This window comes from Pseudorca crassidens, chromosome 7, assembly GCF_039906515.1.
Source record: "Pseudorca crassidens isolate mPseCra1 chromosome 7, mPseCra1.hap1, whole genome shotgun sequence".
Taxonomy (NCBI): Eukaryota; Metazoa; Chordata; class Mammalia; order Artiodactyla; family Delphinidae; genus Pseudorca; species Pseudorca crassidens.
This window is the reverse complement of record NC_090302.1, coordinates 1,539,746-1,552,145: the sequence shown is the minus strand read 5'-3', so window position 1 is coordinate 1,552,145 and position 12,400 is coordinate 1,539,746. Positions and strand designations below refer to the sequence as shown.

At 65.1% G+C, this 12,400-nt stretch overlaps 1 protein-coding gene across 4 annotated transcripts; it reads right to left on the bottom strand.

Moving 5' to 3' along the window:
• Positions 1 to 1,122: 1,122 nt before the first annotated feature.
• Positions 1,123 to 12,165, bottom strand: INPP5E (inositol polyphosphate-5-phosphatase E). 4 transcript variants are annotated; one of them, XM_067742673.1, is made up of 11 exons: positions 12,083 to 12,165; positions 10,196 to 11,272; positions 6,288 to 6,411; positions 4,844 to 4,941; positions 4,068 to 4,192; positions 3,842 to 3,961; positions 3,557 to 3,664; positions 3,058 to 3,219; positions 2,837 to 2,952; positions 2,560 to 2,696; positions 1,123 to 2,118 (listed from the first exon to the last, which is right to left on the bottom strand). In XM_067742673.1, the coding sequence occupies exons 2-11, from the start codon at positions 10,954 to 10,956 to the stop codon at positions 1,986 to 1,988; spliced, it is 1,884 nt and encodes a 627-aa protein (XP_067598774.1). In that variant the 5' UTR covers positions 10,957 to 11,272; positions 12,083 to 12,165; the 3' UTR covers positions 1,123 to 1,985. The 4 variants fall into 4 exon arrangements, with proteins under 4 accessions (XP_067598774.1, XP_067598775.1, XP_067598776.1 ...); XM_067742674.1 differs by having other exon boundaries at positions 12,020 to 12,156; XM_067742675.1 differs by lacking the exon at positions 12,083 to 12,165 and adding an exon at positions 11,619 to 11,790.
• Positions 12,166 to 12,400: the final 235 nt, after the last annotated feature.

The window sequence follows — 12,400 nt, the reverse complement described above, 5'->3', positions numbered from 1 at the left end:
CGCGAGGCGTCCCGGGAGCTGCTCCCAGCCGGGCCCAGGTTCCTCTTTCGGGAGCTGGCGCTCACCCGGGCTTTCTGTCTCCTGGACACCCACCCCTCCCTCTCTCCTCCCCCTTTACCCCCCCTCGCCCCGTTCACTTGGGGGCCTTCCCTCCACCCTTTCAACCCCGCCCACCCTGTGCGCTGTCCCTGCTGTTCCCAGAGCCCCGCCTGCGCCTTCGTTGGCGCCCACGCCGAGTCTGGCCCTTGGGGACTGGCTGGCCTGTGGCCTGTGGCAGGACTCAGCGCGTCGGAGAGAACGAGAGGCAGATTTTAAAAGCCACCCTCACGCTCGGTCGGATTGCGCAATTCCTTATGAGGCTTATTTTCCAGACCCTGGTCGATTTCATTTGTGTTCATTTGAATTTCAACCTAAACGCCCAAGTGAAAGCCCATTCGTCTGAAGTCTGTAACGGCTCACGGTAAGTAAACTGCTTCACTTTGGACCCATGAGGTGGACGCAGTGACCCCCCCCCAAGGACACGAAGCCCAATGTCAAGGCAAACTAATACACGCCAGTGTCGCGTTAACTCTCTCTTCTCCATGATTTGGGTCAGAGAAAATGCCTGGAAAGAATCCATAAACCCTACTCATTTCGAGCCCCGTTACCACAAAAACCTTTGTAACAAAAGAGTTTTTCTGTTAATTGATTCAAAGCTCAATGGCATATTCTTTGAGCAAAATTTTATACATACAACCTGAAGAGTTTCTTGAAATCAGATGGGATTAGCTATGCCTTCTCATTAATGGAATTTCTCCCGTTTGTATCAAAAGATTGCGTGTGTATTGCTTTAGAATTTACACTCCATATCTTGGAAGCGGAGGCGAATAAAAGTTTGATGTCCGTATTCGTGGGAGTTGGCTTTACATCACTGATCCCGATTCACTCAAGTCTGAAGTGCTCACTATTCCCTAAAAGCCCTTTCTCAGAGGACACTTACCTGGGGGCAGTGGGCGGGGGCACAGGAGCACAGCACAGGGGCCAGGAGAGACCGAGCTTCTTGCCTTGGAACGTGACAGCCTCTTACAAGAGCACTGCAACAGACTGCTGCTTTCTAGGACTCAATCTTTGGCCAGGAAGAGCTTAAGATTCAATAGATGCATTTATTTAAAAATATAAATATGGAAAAATAAATAAAGACTAGATTGAATGCCCCTAGAATTTCCCACATTCAAAGCCTAAGTAAGTTTTTTTTTTTACGAGATGGATTAAGACACAAAGCAATATCGGACTCTAAACCCTTTAAGAAAACAAGACATCCAGGCTGGTGGGGGCCGGCCTAGGCTGGTAAGGTGTGACATTCCAACCTTCCAGCGGCTTCTCAGACCCAGGAAACGCACCACTTAACGTTAATGCCGCTCGCTCATAGCTAACGTTACCTAAGCAAATGGACCCAAATGGACCGGGAGAGGAGAAGGAGGTGGTCTCGTGGACCTGAACCGCCGGCCGGCCGTCCTCATCCCAGCCTCAGCTCGGTCCTAGCGCGTGCCGTGGGAACAGAGGCCCAGGGTCACCGGACCCCCGGCGGCGTGCCTGGCGCTCAGACAAGGAAGGGCAGCTCTTGGTTTGGGTTTGAGGGGCTGCTGGGAGGCTGCAGATCCGGACGTGCAGACATAAAGGAGGTCAGGGTGCCTGGCCTGCACGCGGGCTCTGCCGCTGGCTTCGGGGCACGCGAGCTACTCACGGCCAGCCCGGGGTTTGCCACCGACAGTGGCCGCGGTGCGGGGAAGCCGCCCTGAGAGAGGGAAGCGCCATGGGGGCGTGCGGTTCTGTGCCAGCGGCGGACGCCGGACCTGGGGCCTCCCGTCGGGCTCTCGCGGAGGAGCGGGCAGCCCCCAGCAGCAGTTCATCAGCGTCCCGGACGGCAGCCTCCTCCGTCTCCCCGGGTTCCTGGGTCAGATACCCTCCCGGGTTGCAGGTGACCAGTCCTCCTTCGGCAAATTTCCTCAAGAGACGGTACAGATGGCGCTGGAGTGCTGGCTCTTCAGCGCCTGCTGTCTCTGGATCTCCCTGGAAATCCGTCTCTTAATTCCTAACAGGTACAGTTCGCGGTCAAACTTGCCGGCGGCTAGTGGGATGCTGGGGAGGAAAGAGCCATCAGGAGGGCGCCGTCCTCCTGGCCTCCGTACGGCCTCCGGGCGTCTGCTGCGGGCGGTACGTGGAGGGTGGAGATGGCGAGGCCCGGGTCCCCGCGGCTGCCCCGACTGGCGGCACAGCCGCAGCACAGCGCCATGAGCCAGCGGGACGCTCCCTCCCGCCTGTGCCAGGCCTGCCTCGCAGCAGCTCTAGGACAACCCCAGCTGCCACTGGCTGTTCCAGGGGTCCGGCCGAGGACCCGTCCCTCTGGCGTGTCGCTCGCCTGACACCTGCTTCAGACAACCTACGCCAGACCTCTCCACGCAGGGCGGCTGGAACCCTGCTCCCCTAGGGGCATCAGGACACAGGAGACCAGGCCGTGCTCCCAGGCGGCCCCCCCTGCACCACCCCCACCACGGACCCGGGAGTGAGGCGGGTACTGACTTGTCTCTCCCTGGCCTCACTCTGACCCGGAACAGGCCGTACACAGGCCGGTGGTCGGACGTCCTGATCCCGGGGCAGGAGGAGTACTTGACGGGGCAGATGTCGTCCCTGTGGCGGCTCCTGTACATGACGCGGTCCTGTGGGAAGGGTTCCAGGGGCCGTCGGGCTGCCGGGCTGGGCCGGCTTGCCTCGCGTCGGCTGCCCTTCAAAGATCCCCCGTGTCGAAGACCCCCAGGAGGCCCAGCCCAACGCTCCCCCAGCCCTGCGGGCGGCTCACCGTGTACGAAGGGGTCCTCTGCTTGGAGGTGGTATCATACGAGTCCTTCCCGACGTCGAACTTGTACGACGGCAGGAAGTGGATGTCTGGCTCCTGGAAGCCCTTGAAGATGGACCCTGGGACGGGCAGAGCCCTCACCTCAGAGCCACGGCTCGGAGCCCAGGGTTGCCCCCGCCCCCCCGGGGTCCCTCCTGGCCGGGCGGCTGCTCTCCCCGCCTCACCTCTCTTCATCTCCCGCGTGAGCTGGTCGTGCTGCAGCAGCTCCTGCACGCTGGCACCCGGGTCCTGCTTCAGGATGGCTTCCACGGCCGCCCGCCCGCCACTCAGGCGGAAGTTGAAGTCTCCGAACCAGAAGACCCCGTCAAAGCGGGAGGTGACGTCCGCTGGGGCGTGAGCGGGTGGAAAAGCGTGTGAGCCCAGCGCTCCCCGCGCTCCTCACTCCCACCGCAAGGCCGGGGCTCCCTGGAAAGCGGGTGGCAGCCCACGACGCTGCTGGGGCTCAGGGCTGGGGGGCGCGTCCACAGCTTTCTGGGTTCACGCGGTCACGGGTCACGACTCAGGGAGCAGGCGCCAGGCCTCGCTTCGGTCAGCAAGCGACTTTCCAGACTTTTCTGACCTCGACTCTCAAAAGCTCTGAACAGCCCATCTGAACAGCCCACTAACCCTCCAGAGAACACGGCAGAAGCCGCCTTGTCCTCGGGGGAAGGTAAAGCAGCTCACCGGCGTCGGAGCGGTAGGGGCTGGTGTCCGGCACATTCTTGGGCAGCGCCAGGCCCTGGACAGTCTTGCTGTAGTCCAGCAGCCGCTCGCCCACCTTCCCGTCTCCAGCTGCAAGGACAGCGTGGGGGGCCCTCTCCAGAGGCAGGTTTCTGAGCCCAGGGCTGGGCGCCTGGGGGGGGTCCGTCGGGGGCAGACCCCCGCAACCCCAGCAAGCGCTAATCACACAGCGTCTGCACCGTGACCCTCGCCACCAGGGGTCTGGGGGTCCAGGGGCGAGGGACTTACAGGTGAAGTGGGACGTGATGAAGAGGAGGGAGGTGCCGAAAAAGGTGAAGCTGACGCCCAGGGCCCCCTTGGTTTTGATCTGCGACACGATGCGCGTGGTCACTGTGGAGCTCTCCACCTCTGCACGGAGGGAGCAGGGCTGACCGGGCCGGACGCAGCCCCGAAGGCCCCACGCCGCCGCACCGCCCGCCCCCCACGCGCACGTCCGGCCCCCGGGGCTGCCTACCGGAGCAGAACCAGATGAGGTCCCTGCGGATGAGCACGGACATGTAGAGCGCCCCGTGGGCCGCCGAGTACAGCATGACGTAGTGGGGGCCCAGCGTCTCCTGCAACCTCGTCTCCCACTCCCGCCTGTGGGGAGGGGCACCGTGGTCGCGCAGCACGACGGGGAGCCCGGGGCCTCCCTGGGAGGCCCGCTTCCTCCTGCATCCCCAGTGACAGGCTGGGTCCCCGACCCCTGATAAGAGCCGGGGGGGCAGGAGGGAGGCCACCTTCCCTGCAGGGCCTGGTGCAGTCGGGGCCCCTCCGCTCCGGCCAGGCCTCGCGCTGCTGCCCGTGTGCTGCCGGGGCTCTGCCCCCACCCCCCAGCAGGTAAACTGGCAACACAGCCGGGGCCGCAGGCAGACCCAGGAGAGGCGAACGACGCCTTGCACGGGCTGGGCTGGAGCCCGCGGGGCCGCACTGCGCTGTGCCCCTGCCCCCGCTATCTCTTGCTGGGCTGGAGCCCGCGGGGCCACACTGCGCTGGGCCCCTGCCCCCGCTATCTCCTGGAACAGCTCCTTATTTACAAGAAGATGAACCTCATTCCTTCTAAATTCTACGAGTCCCCGTTGGAGAAGAAAACGATCCCGGTTCAGCCCAGGCTCGGCCACGGCCCACGTCTTGCCGCACACGGGGGTCTCGGGCCACAGCAGCTTCAGCCCCAAAGGCCCGCCTGGCGCCGCTGTTCACAGGGACCCGGGTGCACCGGCGCAGCGGAGACATGGGGCGGGGCGGCCCTACCTGTCCGAGCAGCCCTCCTGGACCCCGACGACGTACAGGTCCTGAGCAAAGTCAGCCTCGGCCGGCAGCAGGAGCTCGTCCAGGTTCGGGGGCAGCTCCTGCAGAAAAGCGGCGCCTGGCAGGGGCCGAAGGGGCCCAGTGCGAGGGGCTCCTGCTGCCTGGGGACCCGAGGCCGCTCCCGAGGCCACCATGGGGAGCCCCTGGCCCAGGCAGGCCGCCGCTCCTCCCCCGAGCCTGGCCTCACCAAGCCTGCACCACCCCCTTGGCTGTGCTCTTCCCTCGCTGGGCACCCACGCGCCTGGCCATCCCCCAAGTGCACCCCTGATGTGCACGGGGTCGGGGGGAGACGCCCCCTCCTCTGCACGTCTGCCCTCACTGCAGCCCCGGGGAGGGAAGCGGGCGCCCGGTTGGTGGTCTTCACCCCCCGACCTGCTGCCGGCCTTGGCCCTCTGGGCCCTGCTGTGGGCCACACCGTGGATACGCTGGTGGCTCCCCGAGGGTGGCAGAGGCACCAGCCCGGGCACCTGACTTCACTTCGGCTCAGGTTGCTGTTTCGTGGGGGCCCGTCCACCCCAGCCCTGCCCTGTTCTCTCCCCGCGCCCGTCACCCTGATGTCAGCCCAGGACGCGGCCGCTTCGATTCTCTGGACAGCAAGCATGACGGCACACGTGGACGACGGCAGGCACTCAGGAAATGGCCCAAGACCCCGGTGGTGGCAGCAGTGTTAGGTCACCCGCAGTCTGGAAGCCCACGGCTGGCCTCAGAATCGGAGCCCCCCACGCGCAGGGATGGAGCCCCCTAACTGTGGGAAGGGACCCCCAGGAGACACGGGGTGGCTGGAGAGAAAGCTGGCGGGACGGCGTCCAGCGGGCTTCCCCAGAAATCAGCGTGCGGACCCCCAGCCTGCCTGGCTTCAGTCGCCCCGGTGGTCAGATGCTCGTCCCATTGGCACAGATGTCCTGAGCTCCAAGCGCCCCGGCTTGCAGGCGGGATGGAGGAGCCCCTGACCGCACGGGACACACAGCGGGAAACAGACTCGGGTTGTGGTGCGGACGCCAGTCCAAGGTGCACAGCGGCGGACTCACGTCCCCATATGCGTGCTGGGACCCCCAGGGTGCACCCAGGAGTGGCCCGGGGCAACCCTAACGGCCTGGCCCTGTGCTGGGCATCGCCACGGGGAGGCCTCGCGTCGGGGAGAGGGGGCTCTCGGGGAATCTCTGCCCCTTCCTCCCAAATGTGCTGGGAGCCTAGAACTGCTCTAAAAAAAATACTTACGGTGTGTCTGCAAAAAGAAGCATTAATGCCCCACCAGGCGGTGGAGAGGGGGGCGAGAGGGTGTGACGGACAGGAGTCCCCTCCGGGGGACGGGGAGGCTGGGGGAGCCCCAGGAAGAACCTGGTGGGAACCCAGCGCCATCCTGGGTGGGGGTGGGCAGCCCACTTACCTTCTGTCCCTGCATGTTCCACGTGGCCACGAAGAGGGCCACGTTCCGGTCTGGGAAGTAGCGGGCCAGCTCGTCTGCCCCCATCAGGGCCCCGCTTGCCAGGAGACTCCCCTCCAGGTAGCTCCTGCGGACACAGGACAGACTGAACCGGGGCCGGGGGCTGGGGGGGTCGCAGCACATGGGCCCAGGGAGGGGCCGGGAGCAGGACACACCTCCCAGGGGTCGGGAGCTCCTCTACCAGAGCTGGGATTCCCTCAGGACCCCGTGGTCGGCACAGAGCACAGTGCCGAGGTGCCCTGCTCTCTAGGGAAACCCGCAGTGTTCACAGCGCTACAAACACCGCAGGCTTTCGGCTTCCCTCCGTCGCCTCCTGAGAGGAAGGGACGTAAAGGTGACATTTGGGGCTTTTTTGTGGAACCGCTAAAGGCAAAGCCCCGGAAGGGCCGCAGAGGTCGAGGTGGGCTTCTGCACGGTAAGCAGACTTGGGGGGGACGTGCGCCCTTGTCCGGGGCTCCAGCCTTTGCCTCGCCGCCCAGCACTGGGAGCTCGTAAAGGCTGCCCGTGACACACCTGTCCTCACAGGACCCGAAAGTTCAATCCACTGTGAGATGCTCATAGAATAGAGCAGGCAAATGGTGCAAGGTCTCGAACAGCGTTGCAGAGGCCCTAATACAGCACAGCTAAGCCCCAGCTCTGGTCCTGCCCTCGTGCAGGGGGCCGCGTCTGACATCCGCTCCTTCCGTGAGCGCCGTGCAGGACTTAGGCTTCGAGGCCATCGGTCTGTCACCGCTTAACCCCTGAAAGCAGCCTCGGCCGATGCCCATGTGCCAATGAGACTGCACTTAAGGACACCAAAGCCTGAGTTTCATGTAATTTCCACATGTCATGAAAAGAACGTTAGTACGGCCTTGGGTTCTTTTTTTTTCAACCACGTGAAAACCGTTCCTGGAGGACCTGTGATAGGACCGCGTCTGGTCAGGTTCGCAAGGAGGGAGGGAAACCCATGCGCTCAATCCAAGTTCAAATGTCTCACTTGCTGTGCTCATTCCAACTCGCTAAGAGATCCCCACACCTTAGCCTGCAGACAGGCACCAATCCCTTTGAAGGAGGTGAAATCAGGATCCAGTCCTTACAAACTCGCATGAGAAACCCTTAAACCCCGACCAAGCTTTGGAGGACGTGAATTCAAGTACGTCAGGAGGGAGGAACCTCCTTGAGGCCACCCCACCGTGCTGAGGATCCTAACCGGCTGACTGCTGCCCGTGGGGCTGTCTTCTCCAAACCAGCCCCGTCCACAGCGTAACCAGAAAGCAACCCGTCCAAGGGCACAGTCTGCGTCCCTTTCCTCAGTCCTCAGCCCCGACCCGGGCCAGATCCAGACTGTCTGCGTGTAGCCCGCAAGCTAAGAATCGCTCCTACGCTTTTATTTTATTTGTAAATACGTATTCATTTATTTATTTATTTTGGCTGTACCGGCTCTTAGTTGCAGCACGCGGGATCTTCGCTGCGGCACGCAGAATCTTTTAGGTGTGGCATTCGAACTTCTTAGTGGCGGCACGCGGGACGTAGTTCCCCGACCAGGGATCAAACCCGGGCCCCCTGCATTGGGAGCATGGCGTCTTACCCACTGGACCACCAGGGAGGTCCCCTATGCTTTCAAATGGTTGGGAAAAACCAGTAGTCCGTGGCGTGGGAAAGTGCCCTGAGATTCACCCTTCGGCCTCCCTGAAGGAGGCGCTCCTGCCCCACAGCCGCGCTGCCGGTGCCAGGCCTGGGCTGCTCTCCCACCCACCACGGCAGAGCTGAGCACTGCCACAGAGACCTCACGGCTCCCACAGTTGAAACAGTCCCTACCCAGCCCGCCGACCCGTGTCCTAGGACACACGGAGGGTCTGGAGGTGGGGAGCCCGTCAACCCACTGTCGGCTGCTTGTGTGAGAGCAAAGCTGGGGATCTGATTTTGAGACGTGCTTCTCATTTCTGTGTAACAGGCGAGCCTACATAAATTGCATACAATTTGAGCAGAGAACTCATACTCGTTTTTAGGCTGCTCGGCCTGCGGGATCTTAGTTCTCGGGGCCATGGAAGCGAGAGTGCCGAGTCCTAGCCACTGGACAACCCGGGAATTCCCTGTGAAATCATACTTTAAACGCACGAAGAGATCTCGCCCTTTACGAGAAACATGCTGAATTACTTTAACAAAGGAACCCGTTTTGCCCTAAAACAGTGCCCGGCGCTGATGGAGGGGCAGGAGGGAGGCTGGCGGCCAGAGGAACCACCTGCCTGGCTTTCACTGCTGGGCTCACCGAGGGCGGGGGCGGGTGAGGATTGCCTTCCATCTGCCCCCTGACCCCAGAATCTGCGAATGTGACCTTATTTAGAAAAGGATCTTTGCAGACAGATGTAATTAGTTAAGGATCTTGAGACGAGGTCCTCCTGGATGAGGGTGGCCCTAAATCCAGGGACCGCTGTCCTTATAGAAGAGGAGAGACAGACACGGAGCAGAAGCCGCGTGAGGACAGAGCAGAGACGGGGGCAGCGCGGCCACAAGCCGGGGACGCCTGGGCCCCCAGCAGCTGCAAGAGGCAGGAGGGACCCTCCCTGGAGGCTTGGGAGGGAGCGCGGCCCTGCCACACCTGATCTGTGAATTCTGGCCTCAGAACTGGGACGGAGTAACTCCTGTTTTAAGGCTCTAGTCTGCGGCGCTTTGTTGCGGCCACCCCAGGACACCAGCACAGGGACTGCCTCACTCTTCCCCTGCCCGCACCCACGTCCAGAGGGGTTGGCGCAGGCCTGGTCTGGATGGGAGGGTGCGGCGGGGGGCGGTGGTGACAGAGCTCCCCCTGCCCCCTGGGGCCTCGAGCGCCCCAGCAGGGAGTGGATGGCGTGGGGCCCCCAAGTCAGGGCCGAGGCCCGATGTGCGCTTCAAACAACCTGCCCAGCCCCGGCCGGTGCGGCAGGGGCCGTGAGAGCCAGCGGTCAGCGGCCAGGCCCAGCACGGACAGGGCCGGGGATCGGGGAGAGCGCGGGATGGCCTCCCGAGTCACAGCGTGGGCACCGGGCTCCCAGAGGCGATGGTCAGGAGCGGGCTGGTGGGCGTGGCTGGGCTGGGCTCAGAAGCGCCTGGGACCCCGGTCCTGGTGAGCCCTCATGGCGCTGCCTCGGGAGAGGTGGGCAGAGGTGCGAGATGGGAGTCGAGCGGAAGGGTGGCGCCCACCTCCCCTTCAGACTATAAAGAAGTCAAGGCGGACTAGTTATTCAAGCCCCCTGAGGCCCGGACGCCCGGCGTCCTCCGAGATGCGAGACCCCTCTCCTTGCCCATGGGGTCGGAGCCGGGGTGGGGATTGCTGGGCAGTCCTTGGCAGACGGAGCCCCGAACGTTGAGAAATCTCGGGGCGCTCCTGAGAGCAGAGTGCACGAGTCGGGCTCTGCCTGCGCCCCTCCCCGCCAGAGGTGGGCCCTGGGGACCCTCCCCTCGGGGCAGCCCAGCCGTGTCCAGCTCTCCGTCCTGGAAAGGTGCCAGCGCGCGCACAGGGCACGGCTGGCTAAACGCTGGTCCTGACCAAAGCGGCTACGTGGACGCGCGTTCCCCGACCCACCCTGGAGTCCTGGGCCGACCTGCACACGTGGACGAAGGTTGTCCCCGATGGAGCAAGAAATGGGAAGGAAAACAGGGCCGCCCAGTGCGCAGAGAGATCTGCGTACCCCACCATCTGCTTCATAGAGCCTGTGGGGCTGAGACGCAAAGGAAAAGCTGGGGGGGCCTGGGAGATGGGGGTCAGTGGAGGGAGACCCGCTGCAGCACCTCACACGCTTTCAGGGGAGGCTTCCATGGTTCCCACGGGGCTTCTGAAGGCCCACGAAAGCCACGGACGCAGGCCACGATGCCGCCCACCCCCGAGGCCCTACCTGCTGCGGACGTCCTTGGTGCGGACGGGCGCCAGGAGGCTGACGGCGGACCTGGCCGAGTGTAGGGAGCAGTCGTCCCGGGCCAGGGGGCTCGGGGGCCGGCCGGGGTGCAGGCCGCTGTGGGCCCAGAACGGTCTGGCCTGCCACCGCAGCTGGCGGTCCGCGTGATCCAAGTCCACCTTGTTTGCTGTCCGCAGGGCGTCGGAGGCGACGTTCCAGTCCATGGCGGGCAGTGGGCGCGGGGGAAGCAGGCTGGCCAGCCGCGGGGTGCTCCCGGCCGAGGCCCCGTCCCGGTGTAGGAGGTCCAGGGAAGTGCTGATCATTCCGGAAAGACAGTTACCCAGCGAGGAGGGGCCTCCGCTGCCCAGGGCCCTGCGAGTTGTGGGGATTTCCTGCAGGGAGGTGCTCAGGCAGGGCGGGGAGCCACCGCGGGTGGCGGTCCCGGGGGCCTCGTCCTGCAGGGAGCCCCCGGAGGGGCTGGGCCCATTCCTCGTGGCCAGGTCCTCGCGGCTGGTTCGAAAACGCCTCTTCCTCCAGCCCTTCTCATCCAGGGACAACGCTCGCTCCAGCCTGGGCCTCGGCGGCGGCGGCTTCGGACTGAAGGGTCTCCCCCTGGCCTGTGGGTCCTCGTTGCCGACTTGCGCCGGGGTGTCGAGGGGGCGCACTGGGCTCTTCTCGGGTCCCCGACGGTCATCAGCGGCCGGGGACCCCGGGCGGGCGGCGAGGTCTTCGTCAGTGTTTGGAAGCCGTCCCTTGAGCATTCTGACCTCAGGCTGCAGATGCCCCTGGGCGGTGGGCTGCTGGGCGGCCTCCGAGTGCCCCAGGCTCGCCAACTTGGACGGCACAGTCCAGCGGCCAGCCCTCACACCCGGGGGCAGCCTGGCCGAGCCGGGAGACAGCTCCTCCTGGGGCTGCTGGCGACGTCCAGCGTCAGGGATGCGTGGTCAGCCGTCGCTGGGCGAGCTGCGGAGGAGAGAAAGGGCAGCAGCTCCCCCTGGGGCCGGGGCGGTCCAGCTGGAGCAGAGCCAGCTGCTGCATGGCTGGGAGCCCTGACGGTCTGGAGTCCTCGGCAAGCACCTAAGGGAAAACCACGCGATTAGCCTTCCACGACCGGGGCCCCAATGCCATTTAATGATCCTGGAGGACAGCTGTGGTGCAGGGTGACAGAGCGGACAGGTCAGCAGCAGCCCACCAAGAACAGGCACGTCGGCACCCGGGCCGCCGCCTCCTCCTAGGAGGCGGGTGAAGGCCCAGCATCTTAGGAAGGAGAGAAGCCACCCTCCTGACAGGGTTGCTCCTCACGTGGGGAGCCAGGGGCGCGACCCACTGAGAATTCCCGCCCCCAAGGCGTAGGCACGGCCTTGGCAGGGGTCCCGGCCCGCGCCCCTTCCCCCCGGGAGCCCGGCGGCCCGGCCTCGCTCACCTGAGAGCCCTCCACCATCGCTCGGGCCGCAGACGCCGCCCCGAGAGCGGGCGACCCTGAGCGGGTCTGCGGCCCGGGCAGCAAAGGCCCCTGACTCAGGACTGCGAGTCGGGCCGGCCGGCCCCGGGGCAACGACCGCCGCGGAGCCGCGGGGCTGGGGGTGGGGAAGGGGAACGAGACCCGCGCCCGGGACCCCCGCGCCCCGCCCCACGCCGGGAATCCCGCAACCGATGCCGCGCCAGGAATCCCCGCGCCCTGACCCCAACCCAGGGTCGCCCCGCCCAGTCCTCGAGCCCCGCCCAAGGCCTCCGCGCCCCTGCCCAGGGGTCACTCCGTGCCGAGGACCCCCGGGCCCCGAGCCCCCCGCACCTCCTCCAGGACTGCCGCCCCGCATCCCTCACCCCGCCCGGAGGTCTCCTCTCTCCCGCAGCCCCGCCCGGGGTCACAGAGCCCCGCGCCCCCACCTCGGGGCGCCGCCTGCTCCCCAGCTCCGCGGGCTTCGGCGGCCGCTCCCCGGCAACCGGCGGGCAGGGCGGCCCCGGCCCCGGCGCCCGCAGCGGCCACTGGCGGCCGGAGGACCCAGCGGCGCCAAGCGAGGCGGGAGGGCGCCCTCTGGCGGGCGCCAGGAACACCGCGGCTCCCTTCCCCGCGTCCGCCCCGCTCCCCGGTCCGCTGCCCGTCTTCCCCGCGCCCGGAAGCCCCTGCTCTCCTCTCCGCCTAGTGGGGCGGGGGGACCTTCCCTGCAGAGGGGATACTAGGAGGCATAGCGTTGCCCTGGGCCC

Excerpts from the sequence above, each read along its gene's own strand:
- INPP5E (XM_067742673.1), bottom strand. The coding sequence starts at position 10,956 with ATGCTCAAGGGACGGCTTCCAAACACTGACGAAGACCTCGCCGCCCGC. Across the intron at positions 4,193-4,843 it reads CAGGAGGGCTGCTCGGACAG|GCGGGAGTGGGAGACGAGGT; the intron begins GTAGGGCCGCCC and ends CCCTCCCCACAG. Across the intron at positions 2,953-3,057 it reads CACGCGGGAGATGAAGAGAG|GGTCCATCTTCAAGGGCTTC; the intron begins GTGAGGCGGGGA and ends TGCCCGTCCCAG.